Genomic DNA, 23,347 nt, shown 5'->3' on the forward strand with positions numbered 1-23,347 from the left:
TTCAGGATGCACACCTCTGTAACCTTCAGGATGCACACGCTACAAACGTGCGTTTCACTGTCTGTAGAGCGCACACAGGGATCCTGCAGCAGCCAGAGTCAGAGTGTGCTTGGAAACGTTTAGCTCTGCAGGATTACTGTGGTTGTGTTTTTGTAACTTCAACGTAAAGGTTTGAGGGAGAGCTTTTACTCAAGAGCCGAGTACTTCCCCCACCTCTGATATCCAGAAGTCTCAACAAAAGGCGAAAGCAGACGTGTTTTCTTTTATTGGCAACAATCTTTATTATCTCTTCCAGTTCGGATGTGAAAAGAGGCATTAATTTTACTTTAATTAAATATCTTTTTAATAAAGTAAAGCAAAAAAGTATTTACAAATGTTCAATTAAATTGTAATCAATGAATTCATGGGGGGGGGCTGGATAATTACAAGCACCTTCTGCCGGCTGAGGAGAGAAAAATATAAATACAGGGATAAAGACTGCCACGTTTCAGAGGGGGGGGGGGATCACATGGCAATACGTTAGCATTTTTTCTTTGAAAAAACAGAAACCATTTATATATTTACAGAACTCTCCTGAAATCCGTCTCCACTCGGGGAAGCAGAAAAGGCCTTTAGGATTCGAACTGTTGAGCTTTTATTTTGAAAGTCCTTTTTTTATTAAAGTGGATTTGTGTCCTTTTTCTCAAGTTTCATATTCTTAAAATCCGACAACAGGCTTTGCAGGCGGGTGTTTCTGTCAGTCCACAGTTTGTGTTTTGAAGCGCAGGAGTAAAACAGACACGTGTGGGGTGTTCAGGGTGTGGCTGTCAGGGAAGCATCGTCACCCCCCAGCAGCAAAAAATGGTCAAAGTTCATCGCCCCTGCTCCTCGTAAAGTCTGCGCCGAGTCCACAAACCGTCTGTCTGAAATGTCCGCTCGACAGCGCCACTTACCACTCGTCTTTGTAGTTTTTCATTTTATTACAAAACACTCAATCCAACCATCCAACACGGAAAATAAAGAAAGGAGAAGCTAACCGTCTACAGGAGCGCCTCGTGTAGACCTCACACTGATAGTCATCAAAAATATAAATGTGAACAGCCTTTAAAGAGTTTTTTTTTGTTTTTTTAGATATCTGTCGTTAAGCAAAGTGTCTTGGATAGTGTTTGCCGCGGCGAGGAAAACGAGCCATTTGAAAAAAACAGGATCAACTTCAAAATAAAATAGTGAAGGAAACGGCTCCTCTCGCTCTACTCTCTCTATGTTATGTATTTCCAAAAAGACATTCAGTTGCGCTAAAGGGAAAAAATAAAATAAAGGAAACAAAAAATAATGATCGAATGTTCGACCCGTTATACAATCTCTCCCAGGTGAAGAATTTTTTTCTTGCTTTTTAAAAAAAATTCTGTTTATGCAGAAGGATTTTGCTGATTCAGGTTTCGCTCTGAATCGTCCACAGAGCGTCCGTTGCCCCCCCCTAGCTGTTGTCGGACTCGTCCTCGTCCTCGGCCTCGCGGAGCCAGGTGAAGAAGGCGGTGACGGACTTGAGGGCCACGCCTTTGCCCTGCTGCTCGGCCGGGTCTTTGCTCGTCTCCCACTTGTAGAAGGCGTCCTCCTTGATCACGTCCTCGTCGTAGAGGCTGTCGAAGAACATCCGCAGCAGGTCTGGAGGAGGGGAGACGTTCCAAATGAATACTTAATGACTATTGAAACAACATTGATCCAGTCAAAAAGCCCAACAGGAACAATTGATGTGATTTTACGTCTCTAAAAGTGTCTCAATGATTGAATCTGTTAAGCAGAAGCCACTCACTGGCCGGCTGCTCCAGCTCCACCATCAGCGCCTGCAGGGCGTACAGCGCCTGCAGCTCCATCTGCTCGTCCTTCAGGTATTTCTGCAGGACCTTCGCCCTCTTCGTCATCTGGGCTCCGTCCACCTTGTTCGGGTTCTCATCTGCAGGAAACAGAACGTCATTAGCGGGACTTGCTGACTTGTTATGATTTATGATGCTTTTTATGTAGAGGAAGCACTCACAGATGATGGCTGACTGGCAGATGCATGTCATCAGAGCTCTGACAAACATGTTGGAGGAGACCTGCTGCTCGTCCAGGTTAGCCTGCACACACAGATTCCTCCATTTACACACATGCAGAAAGCCCTGAACCAGACAGCTGTTCAGCAGGTTTGAAAAGTTTGGTTTCTTTCAAGTAAAAATCTCCAAAATGTGTCTGATCTAGAAACTGTCAAAACATCAATGATCGTTGGATATACAAGATTCCGACTGCCCTTGAACAAATCCTGTGTGACAAACACTAACCGTAACCTCAGGAAAATCATGTTACGGTTAGTCAAATGTGACCTCTGACTTTTGGGCCAGAGGGTTAATTCCCTTAAAGCCTTTTAAGTTGTGGAGGTCCTAAATCAAAAGTGCATATATCCAGGCCTGTTTCCTCATCGAACATTTAAATTTCCCCTAAAAAAAACTGCACTTCAGTCAGAATTTGTCTGTTGTTTTTGTCCTCGCTTTACTTTAAAGAAACACTGACAATAATTAGAACAATAGATTTGATTTGGAGGAAATACTCTATAGGTGAAAACATAAAACCCATACAGGGCAGACGGGCAGTAACAGTGTGGATTATTTTAAACCTGTAAAAAGTAAAGATGCTGCAAGGAAGCAAACAGAAAAGAAGATGGAAGTAAACGGGAGCCCTCACCTCGACCCAGTCGAACAGCCTCTGGTTATCGGCCGGATCCTGGATCAGCCTCTGCAGCTGTTTGCTCAGCTCAGCAGAGCTCAGCTCCTCCTTCCGAGCGTGCTCAGGCTCCACACCCAGCGTGAACTCCACCTTCTGCCAAAAGAAACAGGCTTTATACCCATCTGTATTTCATGCGGTTATTTTAGACAGTGACAGACATCTGTTAATGCGCCAGAGATACAAAGAGGCTGTTTTCCATCTGGGTTCCATGGACAGATATTGTAAAGTCCCCCTCAGAACACATGAAAGTTAACCAACCTTTTCTGTCACAAACTTGTTGACGTCCACGTCCTCGGGGAGGAAGTCTCTCCACTTGAGGCGGGCCTCCCTCCACATCGCTCCCACCTTTTTATGGCTCTAAAGAAGGAAATATAAACATTTACAACCTTAAAAACCCCAACACTAACCAAATACCCCGACAAATTAAACTACTGAATGGTCCCGTAACGTTCACGCTCTCGTACATAACACAGGGGAAATGATGGGTGAAATTCCCCAAAATTAAACGGATTTTACCCAGAGAATTGTATTATAAACAGGGTACATATTCTAATATTTAAAGAGTATCAGGGTCCCCACACAATTTACAGATCTGTTAGTGGTAGAAATGAACTTAAGCTAACTTGTTGAGAAGCCCCCAGCCATTTCTTATTATTATAGAATTGAGAATTGAGTAGAATGAAAGATTCTCACCATTTCTTTGCAGAGTAAGTTCAGGACCTGCACCAGCAGGACTCCGGCTTGGCCCAGAGGGATCAAAGGTTTGGAAATCTCCCTGGAGGAATAAGAGGTCAAACACAGGTTAACATCAGAGAGCCAGACAGGGGCGCGGACGTTTCCATGCGAGGCCGGGAGGGCTGCTTACCTGAAAAGCTCCCCCATGGGGATGCCTCCCTCGTGCAGCATGGGGGAGATCAGCTCTGCCAGGTACAGCCAGATGTGAGGGATGTCTATCGCCATGTCTTCAGCCACCTCCAGGATCTCCTGCAGCCTGAGGAAACGCAGCGAGGAGACATTTAAACGTTTTGATAGGATGACGAAACGTACAAACAAACTGTTAAGAGAAACTAAGCAAACAGGCATCACATGTTTTAGGTAGGAATAAAGATTCCTCATCTTCAGCTCCAAAGTCGATAAAACAGAATATTAAGAGGCATGGGAACCCTCGAGTTTTAGACACCTTTTACACAGGGTCACCACATTATCTTCCCACTCTTCCCTCCCCCCCACTGACCCGTTGTAGTACTGCTGCTTCGGCAGGGTGCCGGCTTTGATGAGCTGCTGCAGCAGGAGGCCCATGCGCTCGCGGGCGATGGTGCTGCGCTCCAGCGTCGACTCCAGGCCGGTTTGTACGAAGAGGAAGAGAAGCTGCGTGCTGTTCATCTCCTGCACACACTGCAGAGCTTCCTGTGGGACGGAGAGGATGGACGAGTGTTAGGCTGTTAAACCCGGCTTAGTTTTTATCAGAGGGTCCTTTTTATGTTTATAAGAGAGCAACGGAATAATAACAACATTTGGTTTTGAACCGTTGGATGTGTATTTTGTAGATTGTGTTCTTACCTTCATGTCGTTGAGGTGCAGGTACTCCTCGATGATGGCGGTGGATTTCTTGGTCAGCTCCTCCTCCGTCAGCGAGGACTTGGTAGAGGCCGGGGGGGGAGGAGGGGTTTCAGCTTTCTCCCGCTTCACTGCTCACACACAAAGAATAAAGTATACATCTTGAATTTCTGACTCAAACTACTCATTTTTGGAGCTTTTCTATGACCACTGCAATGTATTTGAAATGTGAAAAATAGACTCCTCCTACCGTCCTCTTTGCTCCTGGCTCTCTCACGGCTGCCTCTGTCGTCGGTCATGCTGGCAACCCGGCGGACGGGATCTGCCGACCCGCGCTGATCTCTCTCGCGGCTCCGCCCCTCGTTCTCCCGGCTGAAGCTGCGCTTGGTGACCTCCAGCCTGTTTCGGTCGCGGTCGTCCCGTCGGTCGAACCGGTCGTTGCCGCGGCCAGAGCGATCAAAGCGGTCGCCGCGCTCTCGACTCGAGCTGTTTCTGTGGAATCAGAGCCAGAAATCCTCAATCAGTCCCTAGGTAGTGGTAGTATTCTCATTATACACCACTTTCACAGGCCTTGAACATGAGGTTCTCTAAATGCTCTTCCTGCTGCTCACCTCTGAGGGACTCGTCTGTCTGAGTCCTGAGAAGAGGAGCCGGAGGTCGGCTGCTGTAAGGCGGAGAATCTGTTCACGGTGCTGGTGGCTGGACGGCCGCCCGGCTCTGGGCCTGGAGGGGGAAATACACAAAAAATCTTTAATTCCCTTTGTTATACATGTTTTGTATCATAGCACCAATCTAACCCGCCTAGGAAAATGCATGTGCACACCAGCAGCATTGGCCGTGATTTAGGTCTGAGCTCTGTGAGTCTCGCTCTTTATATCATCACATTGTTCTGGGAAACCTACCAGATTCTGCAGGTTTAGCACTGGTGCCTCCGCTGCTGCCCTTCCCCCAGCTGCCCCAGGTTCCTTTACCCCCGGGGGCCAACAACTGATTGTTGAAGTCAAGAACAGGAGTCTGAAAAATAAAGGGGATACAAAATTAATGGGGTTTGAACTGATCTTATAATTACATCCTCATCATGACCATTCCGTGGATTTCCTTTCGATGCAAAGTGTCCTTTCTCCTACCTTAGTGATTTTGCTAAGGCGAGAGGTGTCAATGGGTCGGTTTTTGGTGGAGATGGGCACTGTGTTCCAGCCTTCGTCTTGGGGAGGATTCCTCTGGCCCTGGTTGTGAGGGCCCCCGCGGCCCCCTCGACCTCCTCCGTCATTCCTGCCTCCGTCGTTCCTGCCTCCGTGGCCTCCTGATGGCTTGGAGATGAGGGCCTGCTGGACCTTCATCTGCTCCCTGTGCTCCTCCAGCTCGGCGTCTTTGTGGATCTGTTCGATCGTTTTCGGGCCCTGCTCGCCTCGCCTGGGTACCCACGAGCACTGGGGGGGAGAAAATAGAGGTCGTTAGGAGATTGACGGGATTATTTGGGACCTGCTTTGCTCTGTGTGTTTTGGATCCTCAACTGTCAGTCAAAATGTTTAAAAAGATCGGAATAGTAGTCTGTCCGTTTCACCGATTCAACTGCTAAACTAAATTGTTTAAAGAATATGTGTTATGACCCTAATATGGGGAAATACTTATTACAACGCAAACATTACTATCTGGCATAATATAAACACTACCAATGCAAACAAATCTATCATTAATACACACTTGCACATTTCTGCACCATGCTACCTCTTTGAATATAGTATTAATATTTTACTGCAATCAGTTTCCTACATAACTATATTTTGTGTAAATATTGTCTTTTTTTTGTATAGGAATAGTCTTAGCTTTTATAGTTGTACTGTTTCATATTTTTGGTTGTATTCTTCTTTCAGTGTCTCTGTATGCACCTATTATACCAAAGCAAATTCCTTGTATGTGTAAAACTACTTCGTAATAAAACTGATTGATAGACAGCGCTTTTAAGCTAAACTGCTCTCTAACACAGAGCCCACTCTGAATATAAACGGCGCTAGCTTAGCGTAGCCAACGGCGCTAGCTTAGCGTAGCCAACGGCGCTAGCTTCGCATAGCCAACGGCGCTAGCTTCGCATAGCCAACGGCGCTAGCTTCGCATAGCCAACGGCGCTAGCTTAGCGTAGCCAACGGCGCTAGCTTCGCATAGCCAACGGCGCTAGCTTAGCGTAGCCAACGGCGCTAGCTTCGCGTAGCCAACGGCGCTAGCTTCGCATAGCTTGCATGACACAGCACTATAACCGTTACCCACACGAACCCTCTGAAAACACCCTTTACATCAGTTTATATTCAACATTTATCAAACAGTACACTCACCTAATGTGGGGAAATATTAGAAAAGAAGCTAACTAGCTCAAATACGCGGCAGTTGCTTTGTTCAAGTCCAACGTTTTTTATGAACGATTGGCCAGCATCTAGCGCCCCCTGCTGGACAACCCCGGAACCGTTATTGTGTGAAACTTGTCACATCCAGGTTAAATAAACACTAATTACCCTAACTCAATTGAGCTGAAATATTTCTAATAGTGTGACTGATGATTCAACCGGCATTTAGCAGTATTAATGCTGACACGTCCTAACACTATAATGATAAGGTGTTCATGGGAGAAAGAGACTAAATTGATCAGACCCACATCTTAGTCACTCTTAAAGCTGGGGGAGGCAGCTGTTATGTGGCATTATTGGGCAAAAGTTCCATAATAACCTTACAGAGGATACAGAGGATTAAAGATAGAGAAATAGGGTTGCTTTTTAGGTTTCTGATTCATTCCTGCAGACACTTTTATAGTGGAATAAAAATAAAAACGCACTCCCTCTGCAGCGTCCTGTGATTGGCCGAATGACTGTACCCTCACAAGCAATATTTTCAGAAGCCTTAAAACTGAGCTATAAAGGAGGTGCAGAAGTGAAGTTTTCTCTTAAATTAGAATATACTCAGTGTTGTAAATTCCCCTTGTTAGTCTAATATCTGTAATTTTATTTACCCTTTTTAGTCAGGCACATTTAGGGACAGCTAAGTAGCACAGCTCTGGGGTCCTCGGTCTGTTTTTAGATATGCTCAGGACTCTTTTTTTGTCGTTTTCGTAATATATGTGGTTATATTGGCACTATAAAGAATGCGTTCATGAAATCTGTATTGAAACAAGCACTAAATAAAGTGAAAAGACTGTATTTCCCGTCCAGTGTCGTCTCTCTAACCGGAGTGCTGTTTTGGATGAAGCGGCTCCGGCACAACATTAGATTCCCAAATAGAGAAGTTATATTGAAAGTTTTGCTCCAGGAAGGCCAAAAATAAAACTGCCTTCCACAACTTCAACACTTCAATCTAGCCTTTTTGCTAGAAATGCAGGAACAAAATGTGTGTGTGTGTGTGTGTGTGTGTGTGTGTGTGTGTGTGTGTGTGTGTGTGTGTGTGTGTGTGTGTGTGTGTGTGTGGTGTGTGTGTGTGGTGTGTGTGTGTGTGTGTGTGTGTGTGTGTGTGTGTGTGTGTGTGTGTGTGTGTGTGTGTGTGTGTGTGTGTTTCAAAGTAAAGTTAAGTCAATGTGCTGACTGTGCAGCTGATAGCTTGTTAAAGCACTGAAGAGGTTTTGTAACAGTGTGTGGGCGGACGGCAGAATTCCTACAGAGAAATAGTCCTAAACTGGAATGGACTGGCTTCAAAACACACACACACACACACTTTGAATCACAAGTGAAACTTCACTCTTTAAAAACGACTTGTAATCGGTGTTGTATGCATTTCCTTTCTCTCCCAGAAGTACTCTTAAATTGATTGTTTCTTAGTTTTAGTTCATATCTGTCAGCCTATAATAAACACAATAAAACTACTTGTTGTTGGGACAGTGTTTACCCGTCGAAGGTCTATCACGTCCTGCAGCATGAAGCGGATCCTGGAGCTGGTCTTCTTCTCCTTTATTATTTTCTCCATCTGATTAAAGTACTGGTCCATACGAGGCTGAGGAGGAAACACAGCAGTGTGGTGAGTACATCTTCCACGAATCAAATTCAAATCCTCTAACTACATAGATATCAGCATGCATATAAACCAGCTATTTATATAAAGTAAAAATGATTGTGCATCAGCAGATATCGCCCATCCCAGAGTGAATGCACTTGGTACCTTAGCCTTCTCGAAGTCGAGGTCCTTGCCGATGGTGGACAGCAGTCTGCAGAGGCACTCCAGAGACTCCTCGTCGTGGTTCTTCAGCAGCTTTACGATGCAGTCGTGCATGATGACCTCCGTGAGCATTTTCAGCTTGAACAGCTCTCCGATGAACTTCATGTTGCCCATCGAGCGTCTCCGGGCGTTGTCTTTATCGTTTTGCAGCTGCTCCGTGAGCCGCTGCTTCTCCTCCGGCTGCCAGAGGAACAGGGAAAAGGGAAAGGGAAGAGAGGGTTAGCTGTTGGACAAATCTGAGAAGAAGTTCAATCAGAATACTTAATTTATCCTGGTAAAATGTGAGTTTTGTGCGAAAAGCTTATTGTAGGACTGTGCAATAAAAACGTCAAATAAAATACAAATTTATAAATAAAAATGCCATTCTGTTATTCATAATGGCTTCCCTCTGATACACATCCACCTTCAAATACTCAAAATACAACTACCAAGATAGCTTCTTTTGTGCCTGAACAAAGTCCCTAAATTGAGATTTTTCTGTACCACTGTGGCTGCCTCCAGCTCTTTCTGCTTCCTCTCGAAGATCTCGTCGTCATCCTTGTCCTTTTCAAACTCCTTCTGGCATCGGTTTAGCAGCAGCTTGCGGAAATTCACAGTGATTCCCGGCTTATCTGTGGTTTCAACTTTAAGCTGGAGAAAAAGAACAGAATGCACACAATTAAGAACAGAAAAGACACGGTTCAGGGTTATTAAAGAAACTCCACATTGCCTTTATCCTATACTAATATCACCTGCCATTAATTATTATGACTTTTTTTCCCTGGTTAATATCAAAAGAGTAATTTTGCCGCCTCAAATTTGTGTGGAAGCTCATATACACACATGATAAATATATTTATACAATGCATATTTGAATGCACAGATCCTTTATTGTTTGCTCGTTCCCCACCCCCTATATCCAGCCTAAAGGTAAGCAAGCACAGTTGGAAGTGGAAGCAAATTAATCTGGCTACGCAGAAAACAAATCTCTATTTTATTCCCGTAACTTTTCTGTCTTTGGTCAGTTTTCGGAGGGGACAGAAACTCAAAATGAGCCACCTGCAGAGAAATGTGCGAGGATGTAGTCGTAGTTTAATGTCACACGTATAAGAGGTGAAGAAATATTTATAAAAAATCTAATTCAGTGTCACAGTCACACATGTGTCCATCTTATATCGAGGTTGAGCGGAGAGGTGCAGCAGAAAGTTAAGCCAATATTTAAGTCTGTTATTTGTTGTCATAGCAACAGAAAGCCACTGCAGAGCTGCCGATGAGACGCATGCAACTTGAAAGACCACAGGGTCAGACTATCATAAAAAGGAAAGGTGTTTCATGCTTTGATGAAACAAATATCATAGCAACACCGTTGGGCTTTGTGTGGAAGTGAACATCCTCACAACAACCCTTGGCACCACTTACCCCCATGAGGCAGCGGCACATGTTGGCGTAGGCGACGGAGAAGTTAGGCTCAGCGATGGCCTTCTCGAAGGTCAGATCGATGACTCCTTTCAACCTCTCCTCTGTGTCGATAGTCAGCTCGGTCACCATCTTCATGAGCTGCTGAAACTTCTGAGGAGTGAGTTTGTTGAGGATGCTGCGGACGCTCTTGAACAGCTCCTGGGTCTTCTCCTGCTCCGTGTCGCTCGTCGCCGCCGCCTCCACCGCCTCCACGCGGGTTTTCTTGGTCGAAGGTTTCCACGCCTTCTCCGCCTTGTTCAGCTGCACGTCGTCACTCAGCGACATGGTGGTGAAGATCTTCCTCGGCTTGTCGCGCTGCATCTGCTGAGAGCGGCGAGGACCGCCCACACCCATACCCATCCCAGGAGGCTGAGGGGAGACGGATATTTTTATTTCATTTCACAGGAGACAAAGATTACAATCCCTCAGAGTCGCAATATGGACTAGAGCACTACTCAAACTGCAGGGTGCAAAATATTTGTTGATGGCTAAGTATAAGGATTTCAACAGTAACGCGTTATCTCTCACTACACATCCAGAAACATCAACACGTTAGAAAGAAATGCACCCAAAATAATCACATTAACAAGTTTGAACTCAACTCCCTGCTGTAATTATAGAGCAAATGTTTGGACAAGAATGGCATGGCCGGGAAAATGAAAGAAAAGGGCAGATTTTGCATTTACTGGACATCATTAAGACACACCTATAATTCAAACGGGAATCACAGCGTCTTGAGACTTCAGGCCAATCATTCAGAAATCTTGTTCAGAAACAAACATCTGATTATCTTTTCCGCTTTCTCTTCCTTCTCATACTAGTCTGTCATGCATTTCTTTATTGCAACAACACTAACGTATTTGTTGTATCGCCTACAAATACACAAGTAAAATTGACACCACCAGTTAAAATGAGTGCTGTGGACCTGCAAAATAATACTCCTGTTTAGAAATCTAAATCTACATACTTAGTTGAACAAATGTGTTACAAACACAACACACTATGGTCATCGTTTTATATTTGGAAATCAGAACGACAATAATTATTACTACGTCCTAACTGAATCTGCCAAAATTAATCGCAGTAGGAACTTTTTTCATAATCGTGCAACCATACTACAACATTTTCTTGGATCACATTAAGAAAACTTACTGGTCCTCTTCCTCCTCCACCTCCTCCACCACCACCACCTCCGCCACCGCCTCCTCCTCCTCCCATGCCAGGCCTGCCCAGGTTGGCGAAGGAAGGTGTGAAGTCGGGGCCGCAGTTCATCCCCGTTAGACGACTGGGGTCCAGTTGGCGCAGAGGGGCCTTGTTAGCCTGGAGAGAAAGAAAGTAAACACAAACTTTAGTCAGACTCTCTCTAAGGATGAATGCTGTAAACTACTTGTGTTTGTATGTTCTCAGCCACATTGAGATAATAAACAGGCTGCCAGTTCAAAAATACGGTGTCTTTATCTCCAGTTAGAGAATAGATTCCCATTCCTATCTGATACGTTGTGTAGATGTAATAAGAGTGAGGGGTTTGCACCTTGTCCAGGACGACGTCACTGATGGCTGGCAGACCTTCGGGCTTGTTCATGCTGGCGGACATGAACTGGAAGCCCAGAAGAAACTCTCGGTCGTAGTGCTTCTTCAGCTCCGGGTCGATCGGCTTCCAGTTTTCTACAAAGAGAAACCAGAACAGAGAACATTAGTTTATTGAAAGCATCTGCAACTAGGACTGAAACCAATAGATTGGTCTGCACAGCTGCAGCTAAAGACTGTTTCAGACTCCAAATGTCTCCAAATACTCCTGAGCATTTAACATTTCAAAAATCAACATTTATTGACGAAAGATTGATGTTAAAAATTGCAACAACTCACATCATGTTTTAATAACCTATTTGTGAGAAATGGTTTTCATTTCACTGGATTTTTATTTAATGGGATGCTGGCAAATAATCTGTACTGTGATGGAAGAGCTAATGTTGAATACAGTGCATGGTGAGTTAATTAAACAGGCATACTTTTAACCAACACATCCCATAGAGCAGTCCTTTGTTTTTATTTGAATGTTTATTTTAAAAATCTCAAACCAAATTTGGACATTTTCTGAAGTTATGCAGCCACAGAAGAGCTGAACTTAAATTCCTTTCATTAATCTTCTTCTTCTTGAGCCTCTCACTCAAACATCATTCTCTGCCATCACGTAACTATCGTTTTCCACTGAACAGTCAGATGTCACGCCACTCCCTGGTGTTATCAAAGCAAACACGAGCGTAGCGGAGTCTGAACCTTGAGCTGAGACCTTATCTCTCACTCGGAGACCCACCCTCTTTGAACTGGTACTTCTTGTCAGGGTTGGTGGGACTCGGCTTGATGTTCTCAGCGTCCTGCTTGCCCTCTTTGTCCTCCTTGTCCTCCCAGGTCATATCCGCCTCCTCCGGGGCCGGAGGGGAGACGACGGCGGGCTTCGCCTCTGGGACGGGGGCCGGGGCTGGTTCAGGCTCAGGAGGAACCACTACCTGCTCCTGGTGCAAAGAAGAGAGAGAGGTCAGATGTCTCAAAATCAGACGATGCCAATCACCCGGACAAATGCGAGAAATTCCGGTCAAACATGATCTTTTATTTATCAATAATAAATAATATCATGCAACAAAACATGTCCAAGATTTCAAAGTAGCACAGGTTGAAGTGTTTAGGGTCATCCGTGTCCAAAGAAATTCTTAGTCGACTCATGTTGTTGACTTATCGATGAGTAAATTTAGGCGACACATCGGCCAACTGAATTTCTTTACAAAGACTCGTATAAAGGACCTCCTTAAGTCAAAATAAGTCCTTTAGCATGAAATGAGGGTAACTTTAGTGATCAAAACAGGATGTAAAGGCCTGTAAATTAATCATTAACTGCATTCCTGCACACACCTCTTTAAAGGCATCGAGGAGGTCGCCCACTGCCTCCTTTTTGTTCAGATCCTTCATCTTCCTCTTCTTCTTTGGCACAGACACAGCAGCTGAAGGAAGGAACACACCATCAGCCTCAGATCATACCACATCGTCTTTAATTATAAAAAAATGTGAAGTTGGTCTGTCATTTGGGAGGATTTGACCAGAGGGGGGAGTCTCGTCTCGTCTCTAAATTGTCATTCTTGGTGCATCCCATGAACTCACCTTGCATAGTAGTTTCTACCAGGGCAGGGGGGAGCGTCTGAGGCGGAGGGGGGGTGTCCTCCCGCTCCTCTGCTGCGGGAGGGGGAGGAGTCGGCGCCATCTCTTCAACACTGTCAGCTTCTTCGGGGAGCTTCTCTGCGGGATCGGGCACCGGGGAGTCTTCAACGACCTCGACAGGAGTAGGCGGGACTTCCTCTTCAGGCTCGACGGGCGCCTCCTCTTCCATGACGACCGGTTCAGCCCGAGTCTCCTGGACAGCTGGGGGCTGTTCAACAGGAGGTGAGAGCGGGGCTTCGAGAAGGGGCGCCTGAGTGACAGGGATGGGGGTCTCAATCACTTCGAGGATCTCTGGTTCGAGGACCTCTGGTTTGAGGACCTCGGGCTCCAGGACCTCGGGCTCCAGGACCTCGGGCTCAGCGATGGGGCTGTCGTCTCGCTCTGTCGTGGAGGCGGTGGCGGCGGGAACCTCTGGATCTCGAGGGGCCGGCAGCGGGAGGCCGTTGGGGAGGCGCAGCTCCTCTGGTTGTGCAATGGGAGACTCCAGGGGGGCCTCCAGGTGAGTGGGGGGCAACACGACTGACGGCCTTTCCGGCTCCGCCTCAGCAACACCATTCGTGGAGGAAGGAGGCACAACTTCCACTTCCTGCTTCACCTCCTCCTTCTTGGTTTTTGCAGCAGACCGTATCGGGTCGGGGAGGGGGGCAGGGTAGGCGGGCACCTCTGGCGCCGACTGTGGGGGTGGGACGGGGACCCTGGCAGGCGCGGGAGCATCCATCACGTCTGCAACAACAGGGGCACTCGGCGCAGGAGAGGGGGGGAGAGTGTCCACGGGGAGGTCCTGCTCTTCTGAGAGTGGAGGGGGTTCGGGGGGAGTAGTGTTCGTGTCAGAGGAGGCAGACTCTGTGGGGAGGGGGTCAGGTTTAGCCAGTTCTGGGGTTTTTGAAGGAGGAGGGGGCGTAGGTCTCCCTCTGTCATCTGGAGGGTCAGAAAGAAGATGGTTGAAACTTTACATTCATTTCTAAAATGTATAGTTTGTCATATTTAAGTCTGTTTCTTGGTTTTGGACTGTCAGAAGAATTTAAACGCATCACTTTGTAGAAACTGGATGGACATTTTCCTACAATTTTCTGACAGTTTATACACCAAACATTTAATGGATCCATTTAGAAACTCAGGCAGATGAATCAGTAATGAGAATACTTCTTAGTTACAGACTAACGCAGCACAAAACAACATGCCACTGTAAAATGTGACCTAATCTTGAAACACCTGCCTCAGTTTCGTGCAGATACACAGATAGAAATTAATCTGCAGATAAATGGATACTAAAATATGTTTTAAGTACAAAAAATAACATGCAGCTGCTTCACGGAGAGTTTGAGGGCAAATAAAAGTGACTTTTTGAGTGTTTTTGGACATTTTTCACTATTTTCTGACATTTTATAGACCAATAACCACTACAGAAAACATCTGTCAGCTGCAGCCCTGTCAGCTCTCGTTATAACTTCAATATTAAAACAATGATTGTGAAATTGTAAAAGACCCTATGAACTCACCAGGTCTAACCAGCGCTGCAGCAGCTGTGAGGCTCTCACCGTTGGCCTGCACCGTCGGACTGTCTGATAACTGGAGGACACACACACACACACACAGTCAGGACGACATCATCAGTGAGGACGCGACTAACGTTTCAGGAGGAAATTCACGTTGCTGGATCTATGCATCACGTGTCGGAGCGGCTCACAGATCGGTGGTTTTGACAGGTTGTAGTGTGACGCGTGGTCGAGGAATGGAAATCTGCAGCATTCTTGCTAAAGCCGTAACATATGGAGCGCAGGCGAGCCCCGTCATGCTTTAAATCTAAACGCTACGAAGGGCTGAGCTGACGTTTACGCCGAGGCTGCAGAATGGAGGGAAGGTTAAGGGTTTTACATTTGAATATTGCAGTAACGCTGAAACTTTGGATAAGTCAAGTGTTGGTGTTGTTGGCTTAATGCTAGAAATAACAGAGAATAAAATGACGTTATTTTGGGCCGTTTTCTACTAATGCGCTTTAAAGAAAACTAAGGAGTGCTTTCAGTCTTTTGTGGTCGTCATGCAAGTTCACAAAGCTTAAGGAAAGTATGAGAAACATGTCAATCAATTCACTTAAAGCTCATAATGTGCCTGAATCTTTCAATGTTTGAGAATGAAGGTATTGTTGATAATCAAGACGACATTAGATCAAAATCCTGATGAAATGCAACACATTACTCATTTCCAACATTATCCGGGGAATAAATCGAGCATTTAACCCAAAATACACCGTAGAAAAATACATTTAAGCGCCATTTACTACATAAAGCTACGACTCAGTCATTACACTCAAGTTTAAATGTACAATCAGCCTGAATCTTGCTTATAGGGGTCTATAAATCATAGTTCCATCGCAGCATTGTGCTTATCTGTCAGAATCACGGTGTAGATATGTGTTACGATATGAAGCTTTATCCCAATATGTTGTTGGTCTTTAGGTTTCAAGGTTTCAAGGTTTTATTTGTCATATGCACAGCAGATACAGCGTATATGTTGGCAATGAAAATCTTATGTCGCGTGCTCCTCCAACAACTCAACATGCATGGTGCAAAAGATAAATAAAGTAGTGCAAAAAGAGAGAAAAGCTGAATGGAAACTGAACACAAATGGATAATTATATTTTTCTAGTTATTCTCATTCATTAATTAGTACTATCACAGTCTTCCAAACTGACCTCGTGCTAAAGATAGAAAGCACATGGTGCAGCCCTCAGCCATCTCACTAAACTTCATTTTTACAATTTGCCTGAATCTTTTTATATATGCGTCTAAAAATAAGAGTGAAACTGAAGCGGTGTGCTACTGTTCCTGCTGCGTCAGCACGTATCAAAACTCACCTGTGGTGGGGTTGGGGTCGAGCCGCTGCGGCCCCCGGACATAATCTCATCTGTGATATCCCGTCCTCCTTGGTTAGGGTCTCTTATTCTGATCTGTGGAGGAAAAGAGGACGATGGTTACAGGTGGAAAATAATCCATATGAGAGAGGAAGGAGGTTAAAATGATTCAGGGAAGCATGCAAGTGAATCCCATAATGCACATTTTCATTCAATCCTCACAGATAAACCTGCCAATGCACAAACGACACCTTAAATTACATACTATCTGCAGGGTAACACTTAAAATACCTGCCTCAGTCAACTGCAGCCACCAATACACACATAAAAAGGGAACAAAAGCAACATGACTCGAGGTGAAATTCACTCAAATCCAGATTATTCCAGATAAAAACCGTAGAATAAATCCACCCAGACGTGAGCGAAAGGGTTCTATCGTTCAGGGTGAGGACAGCAGCGTGTAAGAGAAGAGTCCCCATGATGCAACGCCTACAAAGTCAGCCTTTTTTTGGCGAATGCTCGCTGGCTGGATTCAATGAAAGCTACATTTCTCACATTGTGAACACTGAGGCACGCAGAAATCCAAACTGTACACGCTATGCAAATTCCTCGGCCGCACACAATGTGCTTCCTGCCCGATTGTCACCCGAAGGCTGCAAATTTATCTCAGATTTTTAAGATTTTAAAGCACAATCAGACAGGCCTTCCTACACACACACACTCTCTCTAATCAATTACAAGAAGTGCCATTACATTGCAAACACATGCTCTGCTCTTTCCTCTCACACACACACACACACACAGAGCTGTCATGCTATGAGGCGTTGCTCAAACCAAGCGAGACACACACACACACACACCCTCTGGACGGTGATTCAACTGGGAAAAGTTTCACAGGCCTACTTTTGGACTTTAAGAGTATTTGCTCGTCGTCTTCGCTGACCTTTCACTTCCCCCACCCCCACCCCCTGCTCTGTCTGAGCATTACAAACCTTAACGGGGCCTCCCTCATCCTGGGGCTGGGGTAGGTGATCCAGCCGACCCCCGATGGGTTGGACTTTAAACTCCACAAAGCAGCTCCACAAGTTTTAACTCGGCATAGCTCTCACACACACACACAGTCACACACACTCTCTTAGCCCGACTGTCAGTACGCTAGCTGGCTGGCTACTTGAATAACTCCCCGAGCAGAACAGGGAGGAAGAAAAAAAAAAAAGAGGATAAAGCGAGTGGCCTTGTAAAGCTATGGTACTGGAATGTGCAGCCCCTCCCACAGAGGCTAACAGACAGTTAAAGGGGCCGGGGAGTGAGTGAGGTGAAGGGTAGGAGGGGGGAAACCATCAAATGAGCAGCAGCTAGCAGAAGAAACTCCCCCTTTTGCTCATTCTTTGCCCTGTCATCCTGCGGGGCGCTTCTCAGATATGATTTTTTTCAGAGCTCACCCCCTTTTTTGAGAGGAAGGGGGGGGGGGGGGGGGGGTGCCACAGCAGCAGCAGCAAAGGAAGGCTGGTTGGTTAGCCCTTCCGGCTCAGAAGGGGGAGGAGATTGGTGGCCACGTGGAGCTGAGCTATGTGCTGACATGTCCTTCACCACCACCCCCCAGTCCCCTCCCCTCCCCCCCCCCCTCCCATGGGTTTTTTTCCTCTGACACACAGAGCAGAAAAGAGGGCAATTTGCAAACACTTTTGAGTGCAACCAGCTAGTTAGAAAATGGGGAAATGGTGGCAGTAAACTCTGGGAGTGGTACAAACTATCATCTCACGTTTCATTTCCTTCTAACACACTTGGAGTTTATAACTCCATAAATGGATGTATTTTATGATTATTTATCCATTTTAAATGTACATCAAGACGGTTTTAGGCTTTAAACTGTTTTAATTGAATGGTTTATTCCATCACAAGTCACAGAAAAAGAAGCCCTCACACTTGCTCTGCACTGATCGTATTTATTTCTATTTTATTCGTCTATTTTTGAATATTTTTAAGTCACTTTCAATGTCTTTTCACATGCTGCTGTGACAAAAAAATAATTCCAATGTGAGAATCGGAACTAATCTAATTTTAGTGGTACTTAAAAACAAGGCTAACAAATGGCTTTACATACCATAAAACCAAAAGACAGCCCTTATTAAAATGGTCATACTAGAGGAAAGCAGATACAGCTTCACCAGGGTTGCACAATTAATCACAATTTCATCAAAAAGTGCAATATTTAAATTGCAGAAAGCTGAATATTAACCAACGCAACGCATTTTTTTGGCACAGACTCTCAAAAATCCCTCAATGATCATTTCAATATCTGGAGGGGCCATTGGGATATGAAGTGAGGCATCACTTCATCATCAGAGCCACATACTATATGCTTTCTACTCTTAAACAACCTCAACAAATGGTCTGAAGAAGACCCATCATGTCCTCTCTGCCTATCACCTGCAACTCTACAACCTAACTGGCTGCAAAACACATCTGTCCCGATGCCAATATACCTGGAGGCACGACGAGTCACTCCGACAACTAGCAATTATCCTGGGAGGAAGGAGAGCTACCTCCAATACTCTCTCTCCATTAGGTCACCATGGCCTTAGTTTCAGCAGGACACGTCCCAGAGAAGCGTTCTGTAAGGAATCTCCGGTGGACGTCGATCAAAAGCTCACCGTATATCAAAGGCCCCCGGACATCATAGAGTCACCTGCACAATGGGAGCCTGCCGTTGATGTGTTTAAGTGTCAAGCCCTAAACTAAACAAAGAGGCAATAAAGTAAAGAGGAGTTCTATGTTGTGTGTGTGGATGCAGGTATGTGACAGATTGTGCACAGGGCTTTGAAGCCAGTGTTACAGCATCAGCGGGGACCAATGGAAAGGGACCGAAGTCCACCGTTAGGTGACCAGAGTCTCTGATAAGCAGCTGAGTCACCGAGCGAGAGGGACCTGACATCACGCACAGCCTAAAGTACTGGAAACCTAAAGCTAATTCCTGGAAATGGATCATCCTCGAAGCCTTAATATATGAGGATTGTTAAATTGAAACTAGAAATGATGTTTTGTTTCGTCCAACAGAGGAAATATTAGCTTGGGAGAGAAATGAAGATCCATCCAAATCATGGCAGAAGCTCAAAGCTAGCAGAAACTGGTTTTGACATTAAATACTAAAGACAGTGCAAGAAGTGCCCTTTGTACAGATGTTGTTCAAAATAACAAATCCCTAAATGTTGTTCAGATCTATCAAGATGATGATAAAATACACATTTTGCTGCCTAAACTTCAGTTGTACTAGTTTGTTTTTGTATAATTCAGCATAACGCAGCAGCGGTGTAGCATTGGACACAAACAGCATTTTCCCAGTAATCGAATAAAGGGATGGACAGAGGACAGAGGAGTCATTGGATTCGGGAAATTAGATAAAGATCTTTTGCTTTTCACCCTCCATTAAGTACTAAATCTTCCTTCAGTCTGACTTCCACTGTGACTAAAGCTCAAAGGTAGTTGATTAAAAGAGGTCAAAGAAGGAGACCTGGGCAAACAGAGCCATGTTCAAACAGCTCGAGGCTGTGCCTCATGTTTACATTTCAGACTTTAGCACAGATGAAGAAGGGGAAATAACAGATATAAAATAGCAGATGACTGAAGATCTTCTAGCTGGTTAAAAGAGGTTATCAAGGAGTCTGTAAACAGAAATAGATTGCTCCAAATCTAAGCAGCAAAGCTATGGCTGCACGAGAGGCACAGACTGGGGCTTGAGTTCACAGCGAGCTACCACATACCGGGCCGGAGCCATCTTGCAGAGCAACAGGGAAACACTAGACACACTGTGGACCTGGAAGATGTCGTACAGCCGCTTTCTCTTTCAGCGACTTAAGGTCAAGTTCAACACTCTCCGTTTCAACCGGTAAACTAAACCCCGAACCCGGAGTTCAGAGAGACCCCGAGATCAGAGAGACCCCGAGTTCAGAGAGACCCCGAGTTCAGAGAGACCCCGAGTCATCTTCGGACGGATCAAAGACTCTGATGAGCTCATTGGATTAATGGGGAGAAAAGAGCTGAGAGCCAATCAAGAAACATCCTTTTAATTTGGGGTTTTATTGAGTTTCATTGTATTTATTCTTTAGTATCCAGTATTTATTGACTTCTGTTAGCACCAAGTGTCTTCATCTACCACAAAGTTAGATGTCACCCCATTACCTAGGAAGTGAGGTTAGTGTTGGTTTTATTTTTGGTTTGTGAATCACTTTGTGTTACCTTGCTTGTATAAAAAACTGTATGTTTGATTTGTTTATTATCATTATCATCATCATCATCATCATCATCATCATCACTATTATTATTAGTGTAAAGGATTTGTTTGTTGGTGTTTGAAATAAAGACCTGTGCGAGACATCCCCCACAGAGGACATATTTTAAGGTTTGAAATAACTATACTTCAAATTAAGTTGTATTAAATGTTCTGCTTGTTTTATTTTATTGGGATATGTTACTTGCAAAAATCTTGTATTATTATTTTTATCTGTCATTTAAAACATATTAATTCACTATATATATATATACACTGCTTTTTGCAATTTGACAAATATTATTTGGTGATTCCAGCTATATTTTTCTTCTATGTATGATCATATACATTTGTAGCTGGATGCATCAGTATCTGACAAACATGGATAAACTACAACACAGCAGTGATCGCTCAAAAACAAAACTATGATTCGGCTCCGAGACTGCACTATGACTAATATGTAAACTCGGATATCAGAGGAAGTGTGGGTTTATCACACAGCAGCTGTTAGGGGGTTACATTTTTTCTAAGTAGACAACAAAGATTAGATAACTTTAAATATTAGTTCCTGTTAGAACCTGAGAGTTACCAGTTTTCAGTCCATGCAAGTTTCCACTATGTTAAATAAATAAAAGGACACATTCTAGGTTAGCAGGGTAGTTCATTCTGCTAATGAGATGTAAGTCTATAAGCACCATGCAATCTACAGAAGTAAAAAGCTAATGTTGGGCTATAAAGGAACTACAGCACAGTCACATGACTTCACGTCTCCACCGCTAAGCTAAAGGCGGCTAATGTTGGGCTCTAAAGGAACTACAGCACGGTCACATGACTTCACGTCTCCACCGCTAAGCTAAAGGCGGCTAATGTTGGGCTATAGAGGAACTACAGCACGGTCACATGACTTCACGTCACCACCGCTAAGCTAAAGGAGGCTAATGTTTGGCTATAAAGGAACTACAGCACGGTCACATGACTTCACGTCTCCACCGCTAAGCTAAAGAAGGCTAATGTTGGGCTATAAAGGAACTACAGCACGGTCACATGACTTCACGTCAGCACCGCTAAGCTAAAGGCGGCTAATGTTGGGCTATAAAGGAACTACAGCACGGTCACATGACTTCACGTCAGCACCGCTAAGCTAAAGGCGGCTAATGTTGGGCTATAGAGGAACTACAGCACGGTCACATGACTTCACGTCAGCACCGCTAAGCTAAAGGCGGCTAATGTTGGGCTATAAAGGAACTACAGCACGGTCACATGACTTCACGTCACCACCACTAAGCTAAAGGCGGCTAATGTTGGGCTATAGAGGAACTACAGCACGGTCACATGACTTCACGTCACCACCACTAAGCTAAAGGCGGCTAATGTTGGGCTATAAAGGAACTACAGCACGGTCACATGACTTCACAGCTAAGCTAAAGGTATTCATGCACCACTCTACAAGCTATTATAGAGATGTTCAGTGTAGTGTTACCTGTTTACGTTCCCGTTTGGAGGGGATGTGTTGTTGGGGCTGCGGCGGTGGAGGTGGCTGCTGTTGAGGAGCCTGGTTTATAATCACGGGCGCCGCCTGCACCGGGGTGTTGAACTGGGGCTGGGCGGGGTAGTAGGCCCCTGCTGTGGATCAGGCAGAGAGAACAATGTAAACCAACACATACTGACTTAATCCTGCAGTCATAACTCCACACAAACAGCTCATCACACACACAGTTAGTGTTTACATAACAGCATTACAGCGCTAATGTTGGGCTATAGTTAGGAAAGGTGTATCTTAAGCATGATGGTTCCATTTCTTGATGATTTGCAGGGCAACAGCTGCAGTTTAATGTCCACAGTAAAGGTATAATATCATTACAGTGATGTAAGAGCACTTATTTACAGAGCACGAACTCACTGCCAAATGAGGATGTATCAGATTTAAGGCATTAGTTACTAAGCATTAAAATACCTCAAATGCACCAAAATTCTAGATTACATAAATCTAGAATAAGCAATGTTTTCATTTGGGCTCCTGACATTATTCCCGTCAACAATTTAGACTTCCCTTGCACTAGGACTGCAGGATAAGTCCATTTTTAATCACCCAAAACCCAATATATCGAGGGTCAAATATGCGTTAAAGTATAATTCTGAATGAAGTGAAGCTGCAGAGATCTCGACCTACGAATCAGCTTCTACAGACTTAATGAAACACATTTCTTGGTACCGATCCTCTTTAAACTAAATAACCATTTTAATACATGTTTCAATGGGGATGAGATTAAAGATGCTAACATGATCCAATGACTCAAATGTCGTGAATCATTTAACCACACGGTAAAAAAATGGCCGCAATTTTAGTGTTTTTTCCCAAATTGTGCAGCCACACCTTGCAGGGGTAACTTATTTTGAATATTTTTGGGGGCATGTCCTGGATTGTGTGCCTCTGTTGCATGTTTTCAATGATTCTAGAGACTTTTATATATTGCATATATCGCACCTCCAACAACAAATAGATCCAGAGCTCCGGTTCCTTTACTTCCTCTCCAGAAAAAAGGAGAGTAACAGAAAGGATCAGAAATCTCAGTCTCAGTGTCAGCCTGCTGCCTGCCACTCGTCCTCCGGCAGACCCACCGGACATCCATCCCCTATTTATTCTCCGTAAGCTGTCTCTGCCGTCTGACCAGACATCTGACCCCATCTCCATATCTCTGGACTCAGTAAACCCTTTCTGACCCACAGAGAGAGATTGTTTCCTGGCATCACTTTAACATTTTACGGGGAAATCTGCATTTTGGTTTGAGGGTGAACGCTTCATATCTCGATATAAGAGAGTTGTCTCTTCCCGGTTTTAAAGGATGCATGACATTTTCTGAATAAAAACAGACCGTTCTAGTTCTGTGTGCTTTTAGTCACATGATCCACAATACTGTTGCAAAGCATCAATGGTCAACAGCACAACATCATCGATATTGGTCAAATATATTGAGCTATACCACCGTACGAGCTTCATAATAAACAGTATACAAGTAGGATAAAATACTGCTTCTTGGACAAAATATCCCCCAATATCAGAAGGTATTGTGACACAGCTCATGTCTTCATGCAGT

At 44.6% G+C, this 23,347-nt stretch overlaps 1 protein-coding gene across 10 annotated transcripts in view; it reads right to left on the minus strand.

Moving 5' to 3' along the window:
• Positions 1 to 256: 256 nt before the first annotated feature.
• Positions 257 to 23,347, minus strand: part of LOC134880257 (eukaryotic translation initiation factor 4 gamma 1-like) — a 42,472-nt gene continuing 19,381 nt past the window's right edge. For 7 of the 10 annotated variants that reach the window (XM_063907062.1, XM_063907060.1, XM_063907058.1 and 4 more), the window contains 25 exons: positions 21,733 to 21,875; positions 15,989 to 16,081; positions 14,634 to 14,703; positions 13,078 to 14,052; positions 12,832 to 12,920; positions 12,239 to 12,437; positions 11,456 to 11,589; positions 11,077 to 11,244; positions 9,886 to 10,293; positions 8,971 to 9,117; positions 8,431 to 8,667; positions 8,161 to 8,265; positions 5,424 to 5,726; positions 5,199 to 5,310; positions 4,908 to 5,019; positions 4,547 to 4,788; positions 4,300 to 4,427; positions 3,974 to 4,146; positions 3,605 to 3,730; positions 3,433 to 3,514; positions 2,998 to 3,096; positions 2,698 to 2,832; positions 2,015 to 2,096; positions 1,793 to 1,933; positions 257 to 1,644 (listed from right to left, as the gene is read on the minus strand). In XM_063907062.1, the coding sequence (XP_063763132.1) occupies positions 1,457 to 1,644; positions 1,793 to 1,933; positions 2,015 to 2,096; positions 2,698 to 2,832; positions 2,998 to 3,096; positions 3,433 to 3,514; positions 3,605 to 3,730; positions 3,974 to 4,146; positions 4,300 to 4,427; positions 4,547 to 4,788; positions 4,908 to 5,019; positions 5,199 to 5,310; positions 5,424 to 5,726; positions 8,161 to 8,265; positions 8,431 to 8,667; positions 8,971 to 9,117; positions 9,886 to 10,293; positions 11,077 to 11,244; positions 11,456 to 11,589; positions 12,239 to 12,437; positions 12,832 to 12,920; positions 13,078 to 14,052; positions 14,634 to 14,703; positions 15,989 to 16,081; positions 21,733 to 21,875 (4,691 nt within the window). In that variant the 3' untranslated portion in view covers positions 257 to 1,456. Of the gene's footprint in view, positions 1,645 to 1,792; positions 1,934 to 2,014; positions 2,097 to 2,697; positions 2,833 to 2,997; positions 3,097 to 3,432; positions 3,515 to 3,604; positions 3,731 to 3,973; positions 4,147 to 4,299; positions 4,428 to 4,546; positions 4,789 to 4,907; positions 5,020 to 5,198; positions 5,311 to 5,423; positions 5,727 to 8,160; positions 8,266 to 8,430; positions 8,668 to 8,970; positions 9,118 to 9,885; positions 10,294 to 11,076; positions 11,245 to 11,455; positions 11,590 to 12,238; positions 12,438 to 12,831; positions 12,921 to 13,077; positions 14,053 to 14,633; positions 14,704 to 15,988; positions 16,082 to 16,977; positions 17,231 to 21,732; positions 21,876 to 23,347 lie in introns of those variants that run through there. The other 3 variants (XM_063907059.1, XM_063907057.1, XM_063907065.1) reach the window with 2 other exon arrangements.

This window comes from Eleginops maclovinus, chromosome 18, assembly GCF_036324505.1.
Source record: "Eleginops maclovinus isolate JMC-PN-2008 ecotype Puerto Natales chromosome 18, JC_Emac_rtc_rv5, whole genome shotgun sequence".
NCBI classification, from domain to species: Eukaryota; Metazoa; Chordata; class Actinopteri; order Perciformes; family Eleginopidae; genus Eleginops; species Eleginops maclovinus.